This window comes from Sorex fumeus, unplaced genomic scaffold, assembly GCF_029834395.1.
Source record: "Sorex fumeus unplaced genomic scaffold, SorFum_2.1 ptg000061l, whole genome shotgun sequence".
NCBI classification, from domain to species: Eukaryota; Metazoa; Chordata; class Mammalia; order Eulipotyphla; family Soricidae; genus Sorex; species Sorex fumeus.
In genome coordinates this window covers 58,371,949-58,391,528 of record NW_026606118.1, presented here as the reverse complement: position 1 = coordinate 58,391,528, position 19,580 = coordinate 58,371,949, and the positions used below count along the sequence as shown (strand labels likewise).

The 19,580-nt window shown below is 51.0% G+C and overlaps 1 protein-coding gene across 1 annotated transcript; it reads right to left on the bottom strand.

Annotated features, from left to right (window-relative positions):
• Nucleotides 1-14,172: 14,172 nt before the first annotated feature.
• On the bottom strand, nucleotides 14,173-15,979 carry TBCC (tubulin folding cofactor C). Its single transcript, XM_056125901.1, has one exon. It carries the CDS (start codon nucleotides 15,977-15,979, stop codon nucleotides 14,906-14,908), a length of 1,074 nt encoding a protein of 357 aa, XP_055981876.1. The 3' UTR covers nucleotides 14,173-14,905.
• Nucleotides 15,980-19,580: the final 3,601 nt, after the last annotated feature.

Below are 19,580 nucleotides of genomic sequence, written 5' to 3'. Positions count from 1 at the left end.
AAGCTCTTAGACCAGGAGCAGTGTGTTCGAAGCAAACTCATTTGGACATCGGTCTAGAAACTGGGGGGGGGGGATCAGGTAGCAGAGGATCCCCGTGACAGAAGACAACAGTCACTAGCACACTGACCAAGTCCCAAGGATGTGAGAGTCCAACAGAAGGATGGGGGATGGCTCAAAGGGCTGGGCTTGCCTGAGGTCAAGATTCTATCCTGACACAACACACTGCCCAGAGCACCACCTGGAGCGACCCCTGGACACTGTGCCCCCTCTAAAAAAAAAGTCTGGGACTGGAATGATAGTACAGCAGGTAGGGCGCTTGCCTTGCAGGCAGCCAACCCAGGTTTGATCCCTGGCATCCCATATGGTCCCCTGAGCATCACCAGGACAGAGTAACCCCTGAGCATTGCCAGATGTGCCCCCCTACACACACACACACACACACACACACACAAAGGGGAGGAATATCACTGTCAGACATCGCTAGTATGTACATTGGCACATTTCTTTGGAAGACAAATGGATTATATCTAGTGTTGTGAAGTGTACATAAGCCATCGATGCAACAATTTCACTTTTAGGAACTCAGTCTACAGAAAATGTTGCACCACACAAGTACTAAGTAAATTATGCACAAGTATTTGTGGTAGCATTTTTCTAGCGCCTGAAGATTGGAAATATCCTAAATGTCCACAAGTTAGAGACTGGCTAAACAGAGCATGGTGCCAACCACATGACACAATACTATGTAGCATTTAAAGAAAATGGGGCAAATTTGTATGTAGTTATATGCGGAAATTTGCATGTACAGTGTTAATAGCAGACTGCAAGGTAAGTGCCTTCACCCCTATACTGTCTCTCCAGCCCTCCCAGGTGTATTTTTGCAGGGCATGTCAGTGATAACTGCATCATTAAACTTTAGTTTAATCTGAAAAGTGTTAACTTCTCTCTTCTATTTGATAGATATGATTCCCAGGACAAGAGAGATAGAACAGAGATTGTGGCTGACTCAAGTTCAGTCCTTGGAAATGTATGATCCTCCAGCCCCACGAGGTATGCACACAGAGGCAGGAGTAAGCCCTGAGCAAGCCAGATGTGGAAGGAAGGAAAGAAGGAAGGAAGGAAGGAAGAAAGAAAGGAAGGAAGGAAGGAAGGAAGGAAGGAAGGAAGGAGAAAAAAGAAAGAAGAAAGGAGGGAGGGAAGAAAGAAAGAGAGGAAGGGAGAGAAAGAAAAGAAAGAAGAAGAAAGATAAAAGAAAAAGGAGAGATAAGAGAAAGAAGAAAAGAAAGAAAGAAGGAAGGAAGGAAGGAAGGAAGGAAGGAGGGAAACAAGGAAGAAAGGAAGGAAGGGAGAGAAAGAAAAGAAAGAAGAAAGAGAGATAAAAGAAAAGAGAGAGAAGAGAAAGAAGAAATAAAGAAAAGAAAGAAGGAAGGAAGGAACGAAGGAAGGAAGAAAGGAAGAAAGAAAGGAGGGAAGCAAGGAAGAAAGGAAGGAAGAGAGAGAAAGAAAAGAAAGAAGAAAGAGAGATAAAAGAAAAAAGAGAGATAAGAGAAAGAAGAAATAAAGAAAAGAAAGAAAGAAAAGAAAGAAGGAAGGAAGGAACGAAGGAAGGAAGGAAGAAAGGAAGAAAGAAAGGAGGGAAGCAAGGAAGAAAGGAAGGAAGAGAGAGAATGAAAAGAAAGAAGAAAGAGAGATAAAAGAAAAAAGAGAGATAAGAGAAAGAAGAAAGAAAGAAAAGAAAGAAGGAAGGAAGGAAGGAAGGAAGAAAGAAGAAAGAAAGGAGGGAAGCAAGGAAGAAAGGAAGGGAGAAAGAAAAGAAAGAAGAAAGAAAGAAAAGAAAAAGAGATAAGAGAAAGAAGAAAGAAAGAAAGAAAAGAAAGAAGGAAGGAAGGAAAGAAGAAAGAAAGAAAGAAAGAAAGAAAGAAAGAAAGAAAGAAAGAAAGAAAGAAAGAAAGAAAGGGGGGTTTGGTGCCGTCAGCAGGTCAGACTGTACCTGTGAGGTGAGTGCATCAGCAGCCTGATGGTGCCTTCAGACTTCCAGATACCCCAAAATTGCTGCTGTGCCTTTGGCCAGAACCCAAAAACTTGGGGCAAAGTTTACCAAGAAAGGCCAGAAGTTAGGTATGTGGGAGACACACCCACAAACCACCTTCAGCTCAGCTATATAATTGGAGGCTTGACCTCTCTGGTTCCTGATTGAACTGCTTAATGCTCATGATGCCAGAGACTCAGAAACAAACCTCGAAACCCAGTGGCTTTTGGCAGAAATGCATCCGGACCCCGCAGTAAGTTACTGTCACTGGGCCACCCCAGTGGGGACAGGGTGCTGTCCCTCTGCCTGCTCCCCCTTGGTGGCTTAGTTGGCCAACATCCTCCAGAGGCCACTGGACAGTCAGGTTTGGGCCCACAGTGACGAGACATATGGGGCCTCACGGGATGAGGGTGGAGCTGGCCCTTTCTTCCCTGTTCCAAGGAGACCCTGAGTCACCACTCACGAACAGTATCTCTGGCTCCTGATCAAGCTGCTAAATAGCCATGATCCCAGAGACTCAGGAACAAACCTCGGAACCCAGCAGGTTTTGGCAGAAATCCATCCAGATTTAATTGTTAAAATTTCAGAATTTCAAAATTGTGCAGCCACTGTGGCAGCTGTGCGACATCATATGTTATTTGTAACCAGCAATAGAAAATAAATTGTCTACTGTTGCCTTTTTGGCAGATCCGAGTGTTGGGGTAAAATCCCAAATAGTAATGGTGGGTCTGGTGTCGAAATAGTGAATGTGATCAAAGTAGAGAGAGAGTAATGTGGAAATCATCTGCCCCACAGGCAGGGGGAGGGTTGGGATGGGGGTATACGGGGGTTTTTGGTGGTGGAGAATGGGCACTGGTGAAGGTACGGGTGTTTCATTGTATGACCAAGACTTAAACCCTAAAGCTTTGTAACTGCTCTCACAGTGATTCAATAAATAAAATTATAAAAAGTGAAAAAAAAAGGTGGAGTTCATGCCCAATTCAATCAGCCTAATCAGTGGCTGAATAAATAGCAATACTCCTACATTAAGAAAAAGAAGAAAGAAAGAAAGAAAGAAAGAAAGAAAGAAGAGAAAGAGAGAGAGAAAGAAAGAAAGAAAGAAAGAAAGAAAGAAAGAAAGGAAGGAAGGAAGGAAGAAAGGAAAGAAGAAAGGAAAGAAAGAAAGAGAGAAAGAAAGAGAGAAAGAAAGAAAGAAAGAGAGAAAGAGAGAAAGAGAAAAAAGAAAGAGAGATGGAGGGAGGGTGGGAAGGAGGGAGGAAGGGATGGAGAGAGAGAAAGAGGAAGAATGAAAGGAAGGAAGGAAGGAAACAAAAATACAAAACCTAGTCCATTTGTTTTTCCTTTCTGGGTCATACCCGGCGATGCACAGGGGTTCCTCCTGGCTCCGCACTCAGAAATTACTCCTGGTGGTGCTCAGGGGACCATATGGGATTCTGGAAATTGAACCCGGGTTGGCTGCGTGCAAGGCAAACGCCCTACCCGCTGTGCTAAGGCTCCAGCCCCAAATCTAGTCCATTGCTCTGGGTTTTTTCAGAATCATCCCTCTGCCATGGTATGAAATCTTGGTGATGAAGGGCCAGAGATGTAATGCACAGGGAGAGTCCATGACTTGCACACTTGAAGCCTGAGATTCCATTCTCTCTCTCTCTCTCTCTCTCTCTCTCTCCCTCTCCCTCTCCCTCCCTGTTTATCACCATATATGGCCCCAAAACCAAAATAAATAAAAGCTGGGTAAAGAAAGTAAGAAAGTCAGTCAACATTTGTGGGGGGGGGTTCTTTCTTTCTTTCTTTCTTTCTTTCTTTCTTTCTTTCTTTCTTTCTTTTATTGACTCACCATGAGAACAGTTACAAAGCTTCCAGGTTTAAGTCTCGGTCATACAATGATCAAACACCCATCCCTTCACCAGTGCACATTTTTCACCACCAAGAACCCCAGTATACACCCCCTCCCACCACTCTCCCTGCCAGTTTGGCAGATGATTTCCGCTGTACTCTCTTTCTACTTTGATTACATTCAATTTTTCGACAGAAGACCTACCATTATTATTTGGAATTTCCCCCCAACATTCAGACCTGCCGAAAAGGCATCATTAGATAATTTGCTTTCTATTGCTGATAATGAAGAGTATATGATGTCACGAGGCCACAATAGCAGACGCACAATTTTGGATTTCTGATATTTTAGTAATTAAGTCCGAAGGGATTTCTGCCAGAAACCACTGGGTTCCAGGATTGGTTTGTGTGCCTCTGGGATCATGACCACTCAGGAGCCAGAGGAGCCGTTTATGGGAGGCAACTCGGGTTCTCGTTGGGGCAGGGAGAAGGGCCAGTTCCAGCCCCCATCCCATGAGCCTCCACGTGTCTCATCACTGCAGGCTCATACCTCTCAGTCCAATAGGCTCTGAAAGATGGTGGTCATTATGCCACCGAGGGAAGAGGGCAGAAGGGACAATGCTCTTTCCCCCTGGGGCGGCACTGGGCTGTAGCTTAATTCACAGTCCAGAAGCATTTTTGCCAGAAGCTGCTGGGTTCCGAGATTGGTTTGTGTGTCTCTGGGATCATAGCCATTCAGGAGCTGGAGGAGCCATTTGTGGGCGGCAACTTGGGGTCTCGTAGGGGTGGGGAGAAAGGCCAGTTCTGGGCCCAACCTGTGAGGCCCCGTGTGTCTCATCACTGCAGACTCGTACCTCTCAGAACATTTTTTTTTTAAATAGAAGTAAACAGTCCAGTAATGTGACTAGGTTTTGTGTAGGATGGTGAAACTTTAAAGTTGTATTCACTTCAGGTATTATACATTTCTTTGGTACTAGATAACTGCTGTGGTGTGTATAAAAATATTGTCCTATCATGTAACACTAACCATACACAAAATCAAATCTTGCTGGGCTTTCGCCTGATTAAGAAAATTAAAACTAAGGTATTTTTGCACTAATAATAAATCTTGAACAGAACTTCAGCATTAGAACTTAGAAATAAATTGCTCCTTTCTCTTATTCTTATGGATCTAAGATTCTGGAGTGGTACTTTATAATTATAAAAGACTCTTGTAATACTGTGCTCATTATATTTAATATAGCTAAAGTTTAATAAACTCTGATTGCTTGACTAATGTGCAAGTGCATTGCTTTTTCAGAGTTTATCCTAATGAAATTATATGGTCATTACACATTTAGTGCAATTTGCCCTCATTGCAATGAACATTATCATTAGATTTGCATAATAAAAACAAATGATTTTAATCAATGTTTTAAATGCAAGCATATGATTTTAATATAGGTCTAGTTTTTTTTTCTTTTTTCTTCACTTTTTGGGGGCGTCTTATTTTGTTGAATTTTGTTTTGTGTCTATGTCCAGCTAGGCTCTGAGATTACTCTCAGCTCTGTGCTTGGGAAACCATGTTGAACTATTTCTTCAACGCTTTGTTTTGTTTTGTTGGTTAAAAAATTGAGGGGATGTGGTGAGGAATGATGGTACAGGGGAAGGGCCTTTGCCTTGCATGCAGTCAACTGGATTCAATCCCCAGCATCCTATGTGGCCCCCAAGCACTGTCAGGAGTCATTACTGAGCACAGATCCAAGAGTAACCCCTGAGCATCACCGGATGTGACCCAAAAAGAAAAAAATATAACGGGGGTATGGGCAGAGAGATAGAACAGTGGGCAGGGCATTTGCCTTACAGCGAAACGGGGTTCAATCCCTGGCATCCCATACGGTCACCTGAGCACAGAGAGTAGGGCACTTGCCTTGCATGCTGCCTACTCGGGCTCAATCCCCAGCATAGCATATGGGCCCCCAAGTCCCACCAGGAGTGATTCCTGAGCTCAGAGGAGGAGTCAGTCCTGAGCACCTCCAGGTGTGAACCCCCCATAAAAAAAATACCAACAACAAAAAAATCAACCATAGGCGGCCCAAAGGAGAATTCACTGGTCTGAGCACATGTTCTGCATGCAGACAGCCCGGATTCCACCCCCCACACTGCCAGGAGGTGATTTCCCCAACTTCACAGCCAGGAACAGTCTCTGAGCACTGTTGGATGTGGTCCCTGAACAAACAGATAAAAAAATTGAGAAAAATCAATGACAGAGACTGAGATGACTCTGCAGCTAGAGCATAACCCTTGGAAGTGTGAGAGGAGGCGCAACCCTTAGCGCCCCCTGCAGGCAGCTCTGCTCTCTGATTACTGTCTGCACTTCAGCCAGGGTATGCCAGCATCCACCAGAGGGGATGCCCACAGCCTGATGAGCCCTACAACAAATATGTGTGCCACCCTGTGTCGTAACACTCAAGAGAGGAAAGAGCCGACCAGGAGATGCGAGGCCTCGAGTTTGATCCCTGCCACCACCTGACCCCCACAGGACTCCCTGGATGTCGCTTGGAGGGCCTGAGTACCTCTGGGCGTGACCCTGGTGGCCCTCAGCACCACCGGGCACAAAAAACATCTCATTGCAGAGCCCAACATTGAGCTGTCCAGCCCAGTTGGACGAGTATTGCTGGGAGTGACCTCCAGGAATCCCGGAGCACTATCTAGGGGCTTCCCCCCATACCCCGGGCCAGGAAAATACCAGGAGAAAGGAAGAAATCAATCACACTAAGTTTAGGGAAACTTAAAATAAGATCTAGGTGCTGGAGTGATAGCATATCGGGTAGGGTGTTTGCTTTGCACGCAGCCGACCCGGTTCAATTCCCAGCATCCCATATGGTCCCCTGAGCACCGCCAGGAGTAATTCCTGAGTGCAGAGCCAGGAGTAACCTTTGTGCATTGCCGGGTGTGACCCAAAAAGTAAAATAATAAATAAATAAATAAATAAATAAGATCTAACTTTCTGGCAGCAAGATTTGAGAGAACAGACGGAGGAGCAAGGTCTAGTGAGGACGGGACTGCCGGAGTCTGGAAACCTGCTTTGGTGGAGGGCCAGCCTGTGTTTTCTGTTACTTTCTGTTTTTCGGGCCCTTCCTTTCCCCTCCCCTTGGTGGTTGTTGTTGCTCTGGCTGTGAAGATGGGGGTGCGTGCACATCTGTGCTCATTAGTCACGCCTCAGGTGGTGCTGCACCAACTCTCCCCCACAGTGCTCCTGAGTCGTGCACTCCTTTGGCTGCACTGCCCATACACGTTTCAGTCACAGCACGTGTTGGGGGGGTGGGGGTCACTGCTGGGCTCACGCAGGTGCTTGCCAACGGTCCAACTTCCTGGCCATGGTATTTGCATATTTTCTTCTTGTTGTTTTTCGTTTTATTTTTTTTGGAGGAGGGGCTCACCCCCTGGCGATGCTCAGGGCTTACCCCTGGCTCTGCCCTGAGGAATTGTTCCTGGCGGTGCTTGGGAGAAAGTATGGGATGCTGGAGATTGAACCAAGGCTGGCCACGTGCAAGGCAAACGCCCTACCCGGTGTACTATCTCTCCAGCCCTATTTGCATATCTTCTTTTTTCCCCTATTATTTATTTAGTTATTTATTTTTATTAGTGAAACGCCATGAGGTACAGTTGATTGTGGTGCCCACCAGGGGCCATAGCCCCATGTGGTGCTCACACACACCAACCAGGCTGCGGTGTGGCCGGAAATCACTGTGGCACCAGCGGCCAAGATTGCTCTTGACACAGAGGGGATTGAACTCATGACCATACTCTTGTAAGGTAGGTGAACTGTTCTTTTGTTTGGGGGAGGGGCCTCTCCAGTGGTATTCCCGCCAACGAGCCACTTTTTTTTTTTAATGTAGGAGTATTACTATTTACTCAGTCATTGTTCAGGCTGATTGAATTGGGCATGAACTCCACCTTACTTTTTTTTTCACTTTTTATAATTTTATTTATTGAATCACCGTGAGAGCACTTACAAAGTTTTTGGGTTTAAGTCTCAGTCATACAATGATGAAACACCCGTCCCTTCACCAGTGCCCATTTTCCACCACCAAAAACCCCAGTATACCCCCCATCCCACACCCTCCCCCTACCTGTGGGGCAGATGATTTCCACATTACTCTCTCTCTCTACTTTGATTACATTCAATATTTCGACACCACACTCACCATTATTGTCTGGGATTTACCCCAACACTCAGATCTGTCGAAAAGGCAACTGTAGCCAATTTGTTTTCTGTTGCTGATTATGAATAACTTATGATGTCACACGGCCGCAGTAGTGGCCGCGCGATTTGGGGATTCCGAAATTTTTAACAATTAAATCTGGAAGGATTTCTGCCAAAACCTGCTGGGTTCCTAGGTTTGTTCCTGAGTCTCTGGGATCACGGCCATTAAGCAGCTTGATCAGGAGCCAGAGAGGCCATTCGTGGGTGGCGACTCAGGGTCTCGTTGGGGCAGGGAGAAAAGGGCCAATCCCACTCCCATCCCATGAGGCCCAGCATGTCTCGTCACTGTGGGCCCAAACCTGACTGTCCAATGGCCTCTGGAGGATAGCGGCCACCGAGCCACCAAGGGGGAGCAGGCAGAGGGAAGACACCCTTTCCTGTTTGGGGTGACCAGGCGCTGGTAACTTACGGTGGGGACCAGATGCATTTCTGCCAAAGGCCGCTGGACTCAGAGATTTGTTTCTGAGTCTCTGGCATCAGGGCGTTAAGCAGTTTGATCAGGAACCGGAGAGGCCCTGCCTCCAATTATATAGCTGAGTCGGAGGTGGTTTGTGGGTGTGTCTCCCACATACCTAACTTTTGGCCGTTTACTTTCGTGGTAAACTTGGCCCCAAGTTGTTGGGTCTGACCAAAGGCACAGCAGCAATTTTGGGGCATCTAGAAGTCTGAAGGCGCCATCAGCTGCTGATGCACTCGCCTCACAGGTACAGACTGACCTGCTGGTGGCACCATACCCCAGGAGCCACTTTGACTGGCTGTGCTGGGTTGAGGGTTCAGGAGTCCTAGGACCATGGCCTCTGGAAGTGCTCCTGGGGCCATGAGGTGAAAGGAATCAAACTCGATACTGCAAGTCTTATGCACACCAGACATACATTCCAATCTAGACGCCATCTCCTGGTCTTGCTGCCGCTTTGAAAACGCCTGAAATTGTCTGCCAGGTCACTTAGTCCTCCACTCCCTATGGACTTACTCCAGCAGTCTTCCTCCCTGATTTTACCTGCCTGGTTCTAGTAATCATTGAGTACCCAAGGCCTACTGTATTCACCTATGGTTGCAGCCTATATGGAGTCGCAGACCTGAATGTGGGGCCATGAAAAATCTTTTAAAATTTTTGTCTTACAGGGGCAGAGAGATAAGGACAGGTAAGGAATTGCCTTGCATGTGGCTGACTCACCTCGGTTTAATATGGGCAGGCCCCTGAGCACTGCCAGGAGTGATCCCTGAGTGTATTGTCAAGACTAAGCCCTAGCATGGGACTGGAGTGATAGTACAGCGGGTAGGGCGTTTCCCTTGCACACGGCCGACCCAGGTTCGATCCCCGGCATCCCATATGGTCCCCCAAGCACTGCCAGGAGTAATTCCTGAGTGCATGAGCCAGGAGTAACTCCTGAGCATTGCAAAAAAAAAAAAAGCAAAAAAAAAAAAAGACTAAGCCCTAGCACAGTTGGGTGTGACTCCAGAATCAAAACACCATCTTAAATTTATGATTTATTTTGAGTCAATGTTTGATTGTATACCTAGAAACCTGAGGTCTTATAAACATTTCTCTAATAAAAAAGGGGTTTTGAGTGGAAAAACTTTAAGCCCCATCCTTGGGGCTGGAGAGACCGTATAGTGGGGAGGACGCTTGCCTTGCATGCAGCCAACCTGGGTTTGATCCCTGGCATCCCACATGGTGTCACCCAAGCCCACCAGAAGTGATTCCCGAGTGCAGAGTCAGAAATAGCTCCTGAGCACTGCTGGGTGTGGCCCAACCCAAGAAAAGCCCCCCGCCTCAGGAAAGTCATCACATGAAAAGAAAGAACTTAGAGGGAATGAGGCAACATGGAGATGCTCGGAAGATGTAAAACTTGAAGGGGTCAAAGAGATAGTACAGAGCCAGGAGTGAGGCCTGAGCATCACCAAGTATGGCCCAACACCCCCACCCGCTACATAAAAAGAGAAGAATATAAAGAATTTAAAAGGCAGGTGAACCCACCAAGGGTGGACGCTGGGGTTTAGATGAGGGACTATCCACACAGGTAAGAGCTGAGCTCTGCCAGGGCTGGAGCAATAATATAGCAGGTAGGGCACTTGCCTTGCACACGGCCAGCCCGCATCCAATCGCCACCATCCCTTATGGTCCCCTGAGCCCATCAGGAGTGATCCTGAGCACAGAGCCAAGAGTCACTCCTGAGCAGCTCTGGTGTGGTCCCCAAACAAAAACAATGACAACAAAAAGGAGTTGAGCTCTGGGACTGGAGACAGGGTTAGGGTTCAAGGCACTTGTCTTGTGTGTGGCTGACCTGGGTCTGACCCCTGGCACCAGTAGGAGTGACCCACATACACAGAAGTTGGAGTAGCCTCCAAGCACCAACAAATGGGGTCTAACCCTCACTGCCCCAAAAGTTGAAGCTCTGAAAAGAGGGGTTACTAAGAAGCTAACAGCAAATCTTTGGGTGTTTCGCTTGTTTACAGCGTGGAGATCAACAAAATTCCCTAAGGCAGGAAAGGAGCTTCAGAGCGGAAGAGGGTAGACTAAGCCCTGAGGGTGAGAGAATAACTTCAAAGAGAAAGTAGAGAGGGCTGGAGCGATAGTACAGTAGCCTTCCATGGGGCCGACCCACGTTCAACCTCCAGCATCCTATATGGTCTCTTGAGCACCAACAGGAGCAATTCCTGGGTGCAGAGCCAGCAGTAACCCCTGAGCATCGCCAGGTGCGACCCAAAATAAAAAAAGAAAAGAAAACGTAGAGAGCTGCACCCAGAAAGAAAAGAGGTGGGGCGGGGGGAGGGGGAGAGCCAAAACAAGAGATAGTACAGGGGTTAAGACTTCTGCTGTGCATGCAGTCATCCAGGTTTATTTCCTAGCACCACATATGACCCCCCAGCACTGTCAGGAGTGAGCGCTGAATACAACCAGGTGTCCCCACCCCCCAAAAAATAGTGGGGGAAAGATAGGGAGTTACTAGGTTTGGTGAATAGTCTCTGACACCATCAAAGAACAGTTCCTGCTGCTTTGTATTACTATTTCTTTCCAGCAATAAAATCACTTCCGGGTAGTGGATAGAGCTGTCACCCCACGACTGCCATTTGTTGCGGTGTTAGGATGGGACCCAGTGCTTCAGACACGAGAGACGAGCACTCTACCTCCGAGCTGCACCAACGGCCAACACAGCTGTTGTTCTTGTATTGTTATGTGCCTGGGCAACAGCCATCAGTGCTCAAGGGATCATGCAGTACTGGGGGGTCAAATCCAAGCCTATTCCATGCAACAGTTGTGTTCAACCCTTTGTGCTCTACCTGGCCTGGCAGAGCTACTTTTTTTTTTTGAGAGTTTTTCTTTATTTTTTATATATATATATATATTTTATTTTTAAAGTTGTTCACAATAACTTATTACATTCAATATTCCAACACCAATCCCAACACCATTATACCATCCCATCATTATTCTGAATTTTCAGAGTATTGGTGCCACCACCACCCAAACCTGCCCCAAAAGAATGTACTAGGGGACTGGAGCAATAGCACAGCGGGTAGGGCATTTGCCTTGCATGCAGCCAACCTGGGTTCGATTCCCAGCATCCCATATGGTCCCCCGAGCACTGCCAGGAGTAATTCCTGAGTGCAGGAGCCAGGAGTAACCCCTGTGCATAGCCAGATGTGACTCAAAAAAGTAAAAAAAAAAAAAAAAAAAAAGAATGTACTAGTTATTTTGTATTGTTTGGTATGCACTAAAGTATCACTGTATCACTGTCCATTGTTCATAGATTAGCTCCAGGGGGCCCAGTAACATTGTGACAATTGTTACTGTGTTTGGTATATCAAATACTGTCACAGGGAGCTTGCCAGGCTTTGCCTTGCCCGGGAGAAACTCTCGGTAGCTTGCTGGGCTCTCCGAGAGGGGCAGAGGAATCGAACTCGGGTCGGTCATGTTGGCTGCGTGCAAGGCAAACGCCCTACCCGCTGTGCTATGGCTCCAGCCCAAGCCACTAAAAATTATCCAAAATAGTTTCCTTAGAGGAAAGTGTGTGAAGATTGTTGTATCTCACCCTGGAGCCATTAAGCCCAGTCCTTGTGTAAGAAATTACTAACATGTTGTTACAGGTTGACCCTTGGGCAAAACTACTCTTAAAGATGACCAAAAGCACAGGGAAAGAGCTGGGACATTAATCAGTGACACACTGGGTGGAGAAGCTTGGGATCTGGTGTTCTGAAAGAGGAAGGAAAGACCAAGGGAATGACAGGAGCAAGATCCATCAGAGGGGATCTTGGGAGGGGAGGGAGGGCAGGAGAGGAGAGAGCTCTAGGAGACGGGAGCGTGTAAGGAAGAGGACCAGGTTGGAAAGCCTATTAACTTTTCAGTCAGGTGGGATTGGCAGTTCCAGACATGAAATTGTGAGCTTGGGCCAAGTGGATGCTCAGCGGGCTGAGTGTTTGCATCCTGTGTCTTAGCTGTGATTCCTGGCACTGCACGGTCCCCCAAGCACCACTGGGAGTGAATTCCAGACAACAGCCATGAGTAGCCTGGATCCAAATACCAAAATCAGGGGCTGAAGATATGGTAGCACTGTAGCACTGTCCTCCTGTTATTCATTGATTTGCTCGAGTGGGCACCAGTAACATCTCCATTGTGAGACTTGTTACTGTTTTTGGCATACTGAATATCAGGTGCGGACAGGATACTCTGGGTAGCTTGCCGGGCTCTCCAACAGGAGTGGAGAAATCAAACCTGGGTCAGCCACATGCAAACGCCCTACCCACTGGGCTATCGCTCCAGCCCAAAGATATGGTATAGGGGTTAAAGTTTTTGTTTTGTGGGATGGGAGTGTTTAAATCACACCTGGCGGTGCCCGGGTTTTTCTCCAGGCTCTCTGCTTGGGAATTATCTGTCAGGGTTCGGAGTGCCAGTCTGAACCCTGCTCAGCTATGTGCATCAGGCTTAGCTATGTGTGAGTGTCCCAGCTGCACCATCTCTCCAGCCTTGGGGGTAGAAATTTTAAAGAGTTTATTATTTCATGACACCTTTTTTATAACCAGGATTATTTCTTCTAAGCATCTTCATTTCCCTTTTGTGGATCTTATAAGTTGTGAAACTGATGGGGATCTATTTTCAACTCAGCTAACCGCTGGGAGGAAGACTCTGACTTAAGATTGGAATTTAGGATCCAGAGAGATAAATGCGTTAAGGTGCTTGCCTTGCACGCCCGAGTCAGGGTTAGACTCCCGACTCCTGGCACTACACATGGCTGGCTGCAATCCCTGAAGCCAATAGGGTGGGTGCCCTCAAAAATTTAGATGAGGGGGCTGGAGAGATAGCACAGCGGGTAGGGCGTTTGCCTTGCACGCGGCTAACCCGGGTTCGATTCCCAGCATCCCGTATGGTCCCCTGAGCATTGCCAGGAGTAACTCCTGAGTGCAGAGCTAGGAGGAACCCCTGTGCATCGCCAGGTGTGACCCAAAAAGAAAAAAAAAATTTAGATGAGCAGACTTCAACAACCTTCTTGACTTTTATGGCTGTTTATGAGTAGTATCTCACGTAGCACAAAGGAGCTCCTAGGAGCAGTATTAACTTCAACTTTTCTAGGCAGAAGGGAGTGGGTACACAGATGTCACCCTGGTTAACTGCACACCTGGTGTGGCAATGTCACCTTAAGTCAACACAAGTGTCTTAGCAGATTCCCTCCACTGCTCAGACAATTGATCCACAAGATTCTATCACAGCCACCGGAACAGGAGAATAATAGATTCTGGTCAGGGAAGCCCAACAGATCGCCATGCAACAGTTGTCCTTGGTTGGCCTTGGGTTAAGATGTGTAAGCGCAGAACCCGCAAACACCAGACACCTTGCAGCAGTTTTTATTTAACAGTTTCCCGCCGGAACAATAGTACAGTGAGTGGTATGGTGTTTGCCTCGCATGCAGCCAATCCGGGTTCAATCCCGGCACCCCATCCGGTCCCCCGGTGCACCGCCTTGAGCAGAGCCAGGAATACTTAAGACATCCGGGTGTGGCCCTCAAACAAACCAAACATAACAGCTTTGGGTTCCCCCCACCCCGCCCTACCCCAACCTTGTCTTCCCACTCTGCTGTGGAAGCCACAGATCAGCCGGAGTGGCATCAACAGATGCTGAGGGAAATCTTAAGACAGCCAGGCTTGGTGGGGAGCTCAGAGTGGTTTGGGGGGGCAGGGTCAGAAAAGCTCCAGAGGTTTCCGCAGTGGCCTGAAGTCACAGCAGGCACGATTGTGGCCATTAGGCAGCAGCAGTGGGAATGAAACAGGCCAGGGCACCCAAGACTTCTCCCCAGCCAAACCCTTCCTTCGGCTTAACGTTGGCACCTAGCAGGCCAGTCCCCACCGCACCCAGACTCAGCCAGCCCCCTCCCCTTCGCGTCCTACTGGCCGCCCCTCCCTCCGCCTATCGGAGAGCAGAAGGGACCAATCAGGCAGCCCCTCCCTCTTCACACTCCTAGTACCAATCCCACTCCCGCTTCCGTTGGGTGAGGTGGGGTGGGGTGTGTGTCTCCACCGCCAACGGGGGCCGGTTCTTCCCTCCCGATTTTTAATAGCAGGATGCACACAGTGAAAGCTCCTACCAGAGCTCAGAAAGGCAGCTTTCATGGTGTCGGCCCTATCATTCCCGTAACAAAAAAACAAACAAAAAAACCCCAAAAAACGGAGGCGCCCCCACCCTCTGATCTTAAAATACTGAGCGCGGAGGGGGGTGACAAGAGTCGCGGCCACCCTGGCGTCCCCCAGGGCGGGCGGCACGTGGACCGGGAGGGAGCCGAGCCCAAGGGACAGCGGCGGGCCTAGTCCCAGGGGCGCGCGCGCTCCTCTTCGGGGAGAAGGCTCCAGTTCGGGGACGCCTGGTCCCGGACCAGCCAGTTGAAATCGTCCACGTCGTCCCAGTGATTGCGGCTCCGGTCTAAGCCCGAGCTCTCGAAGTCCCGGTCCATGCCCGGGTAGCTCCAGGTGAACGGGGCGAACTGGATGCCGCGGCAGTCCTCCACGATGGCCCGGCTGGTGACGTGCAGGAAGACGCGGGTGTCCCGCGTGGTGTGGACGCGGAGCTGCTGGCAGGCCACGGCCAGCACGCAGTCGCTGCAGTCCTCCAGGAAGACGGAGGTGGAGACGGGCCCGCAGAGCACCGTGCAGCCGCGGGCCCGGTGCAGGCGCAGGGTGTTGGGGTTGCCGCGCAGGCGGACGGTGCAGTCCCGCAGCTCGGTCAGCAGGACGTCGCGCTGGCGCAGCTCCTCGGGCCCCTTCTCCAGGACGCGGGACTCCACGTGGGCGAAGCCGCAGAGCCCGCTGGGGGCGTCGGGGTCGCCGGGGCCGGGGCTGTCGCGGTCCCCGGGCGCGGCGCGCGGCGGGGAGGCCGGGCGGCCGGCGGCAGCAGCCGCGTCCACCGCCGGGGCCGCCTCCTTCCTCCGGCTGGTGAACGCGAACCGCTTCTTGGGCTGCGCCGCCCGGCGCCGCTCGGCCAGGGCCGCCTGCAGCCGCGCCAGCGCCTCCTGGCCCTGCCGCAGGTCGTAGGCGGCCACGAACGCCACCGAGTCGTTGAGGAGCTTCTGGAAGCCCTGGAGCCGCGCGGCCGCCGCCTCCAGCCGCTCGGCCGCCGCCGCCTCCGGCTCCGGCCCCGGCTCCGGCCGGTCGCCGCGCAGCAGCTCCTCGACGGCCGCGCGCTCTCGGGCCAGGGCGGCCGCGAAGAAGTCCTGCGTCTCCTCCGCCACCTCCCGCTCCTGCCGGTGCTGCCGCCGCTGCGCCGCCGCCAGCCGCCGCGCCTCGTCGCGCCGCTGCATGCGCTCGGGCAGCGCGCCCGCGTCCGCCTCCCGCGCCGCGGCGGCCGGGCCCGCGGCGGCGACAGCGGCGGCGGCGGCGTCCATCTTGGCGGCCGCGCCCTCCCCGCGCGCCTTCCTGCCCGCCGCCGGCCGCGCCCGCCCCCCGCCGCCCACCGACGCGCCCAGGGCTTGGCCGCCCGTGATGACGTCAGGGCGCAGGCCGGGGCCCCGCGCCCATTGGCCGCCCGGGCCCGGCGGGGCGGGGCCTCGGGGCGGGGCCGGCGAGCCGAGGGGTGGGGAGACAAAGGTCCCGGCGGCGGGGCGGGGCGGGAGGCAGGCGGGGGAAGCTTTTTTTTCCTCTTAAAGGGGCAGGACTTATATCCGGGATTGTGGGGTGAGTTGCAGCAGCGGCAGCTGCACATGTGGGTTTGTTTATAAGAACAAGGTTAGAAACTCGCAGGCCATCCCCTCCCCCCCAGCTCCTCCCTACTACCCCCTTACAGGCCGGAGAGACGCTCCTGGGGGGGGAACTGTGTGCGCGCGGGGGGTGAGGGGACAGGTAGTGGGGAGGAAGATGGAGGGGGGGTTTGAATATTGCACCGCCCGGCCCGCGCCGGAGGAAGCGGCAGCTGGAACAGCTGGCCAGGGAGCAGTTTGCATGCCTCTGGGTTTTTTTTTTCCCCCCTTTCTTCCCGCCACACCTTCCCCCAACCCACTCCTGCCGCCCCCACGCCTCCATCCTACCCGCCCCCTCCTCCCCATCCCTGCTGTCGGGTGTGTGGCCTGGGGGCTCCCGCGTCCCCGCCGGCAGCGATGGGGCGGGAGTCGGGCGCGGGGGTTCGGGATGGGAGGATCCGGGCTCCGCGCTGCAGTGGCGTGGGGGGGGCGCGGGCTGGGCTGGGGTGGGGGGAGCCTCGGGGACTCTAGCAGCGGATCCCTGTTTTTTTGGCCTAATGCTGCAGTCGGAGGGGTGGGGGCGGGGGAGGGCGAGAGTCCACACCCCCTTCCTCTTCCTCCCACGCCCTTCCCCACTTCGCGGCCCCTCCCGCCGCCGCTGGGCACCGCTGGCCGCTCGGGGGTGAGACCCCAGCCGGGGGCTCCGCGCGCGCGGAGGGCCGCCGGGCTTTCGGCAGGCGCGGGGGCGGCTGGAGGGGGGACGGCGCTCGGTTTCTGGGGGTGGTGGGAGGGGTCTGTCACCGGAAGTGAAAGAGCCGAGCCTTCAAGTCGGGAGCAGCCCGAGGTGCGAGCGGGCAGCGCAGACTGCGCAGTCACTGGCCAGCCGCGGGCAGCGGGCAGCGGGCGCGGGGAGGAGCGGCTGGCCGGCGCGCGGCTGCCCCTGGGCTCGGTGCGACCCCGCGGAGCGCCCCGGCCGCTCCCCGCTCCTTCCAGTCTGGATTGCACCCGGGTCTCTGCTCGCCTTCCCAGCCGCCACCGTTTTTCACCGGGGTATTTAACCGCCTTAGGAAACTGTCACTTGAGATGTCACTGCTAGACCTGCATTCGGATGCAGAGAAAGAGGGGAGGAGACGAGAGAATTAAGTCGGCTCCAGTTTTCCACACCCTACTCTCCTCCTTTTCCTTCTCATTTAAAGAAAAAAAAAACCCAAAACATAACATTATTATTATTTTTTTTTTGGTCTGCTGAAAATCAGCACAGGCCTCAGCGTTTGGCAATTCTTCACGGGGGGAGCGGGAGAGGGGGGTTTACTGGGGAATGTGTTTGCGTCGCACCCGCCAGAAATGGGGATGCTGAAAAATTCCTGTGCTTCAACTTGCAGAATACGTCATTTTCATTCGCTCTGTTCCGGGGAGGGGGGCAAGATAGAGGAGGCTTTAGGGGTTCTTGTTTGTTTGCTTTTAAGGTCGCCTCACAAAATCAGGGGTCAGAAGCTGACGAATGAGATCTAATTGGTTATCTTGTCCCAGTCACGGGAGAAGTGTTGCTGCTTTATTTCATGAAGTGTTGATTTCACCAAGGATTAGAGAAGGTTTATTTTGCCAGAGGGAGAAACCTGATCTTCCCTTAAAATTAACAGCAATTGAACTTGCCCTGGACAAACTTAGACAGTCATTTGTGTCTTGTATCAATAAGGTTTCGTGTACCTGGGGACTGCAGCTGGAATGAAGCAGCGTTTCGTTATTAGCGGTCATGAATATTTCTGTGGGTGGATGGTTAGTGTGTATTCCAATCGGAAGTGCAGTAGAATGTCTTTAAACCCTTTTAAGAATTTCATTTCTCCCCATCGGCAGGTTTTGGAATAGAGTCCAGCTGACTGCAGATTTCTGAACCTTTTAGTTGACCTGGCCAAACTTTTAGGAGAAAGACGCAGTAAAGGGCAAACATGGGTAGTCTGCTGCAGAGTTGGGGGCTGTTGTCAAAGACTGAGTGGAAATGACAGGGCTCGGAGGTGTGGTGATCTGGAAGCGTGGGCTTGATGGTACAGTTCTTGCTAGCCTCAGCCAAGCTAAGGCAGGTGAGCCAGGCATGGATGTGAGGTTGTTCTGTATTTCCATCTTCTTTCTGGTGTTTGAGAGCAAACCTTTTAGTGTACACCCTTGAAACGGATCCCACTCCTTAGAGGTAAGTGCCTGTTCTGCCATCACAGAGGATGATGCACTGAGACAGAAATACGGCAAAAGCCAAGAGTTTAGACTCTCCATCAAAGGTTTCTTAGAAGGCTAGAGAGTGTTCAGTGGGTGGAGCATTTATCATCTGGGTTCAATCCCCTAGCACAGCCAGGTGTGGCCCCCAAAACAAGCAAAAGGCTATCTTAGATCAAGAAGTGGATGGCCCCCACCAGGGCCCCCAAGATATTCCAAGGGGTCTCACTTAGGTAAAACTTTCATGATGGGGTCAGGGCAGGAGACTAAGGGCCAGTTGGTAGGATAGTGAGGGCCACGGAAGGAAACAAGGTGTGAGGGACCCTGGTTTAAAAGATGCTGAGAAATGGTACATAGAGAATCTGTGAATCCAAGTATCAACTTTATTATTATTGTTGTTGTTATTTTTGCTTTGTTTTGGGGCCACACCTGACAGTGCTCAGGACTTAGTAAGTTCTCTTGGGTCTGCGCTCAGGAATCACTTTTGGCAGGGCTAGGGGACCAGAGGTGATGCCAGGGATTGAACCTGTGTCTGCCACGTACAAGGCAAACACCCCACCTGCTGTACTGTCTCTGTGGTCTCATATCACTTTATTTTTTTTAATTATTTTCATTTATTTTTTATAGGGGCCATACCCAGTGGCTGTCAGGGGTCCCAGCAGGCTCAGGACCCACCAGGGCTATACTTGGTGATACTTGGAGGCCCCTGTGGTTCTGGGGAATCCAACTCAGGACCTTAAACTTGCTAGTCATGTGCTACCACTTGAATGATCTCTCTGGTCCTGAGTACTGCTCCCATTTAGCTATCTTGAAAAGAATTGCATGGTATTACAGACATCAAAAATTCCTTTGTGGGGGCTGGAGAGATAGCACAGCGGGTAGGGCATTTGCCTTGCACGCCGCCGACCCAGGTTCGATTCCCAGCATCCCATATGGTCCCCTGAGCACCTCCAGGAGTAACTCCTGAGTGCAGAGCCAGGAGTAACCCCTGTGCATCGCCAGATGTGACCCAAAAAGCAAAAAAAAAAAAATTCCTTTGTGAAAAATTAGATTTGTGTTGATATTTTTTTGCTTGTGGGGGGAGCACACCCAGCTGTGCTCAGAG

What these genes read in the sequence shown, in the direction of transcription:
- TBCC (XM_056125901.1), bottom strand. Translation starts at nt 15,979, where the DNA reads ATGGACGCCGCCGCCGCCGCTGTCGCCGCCGCGGGCCCGGCCGCCGCG.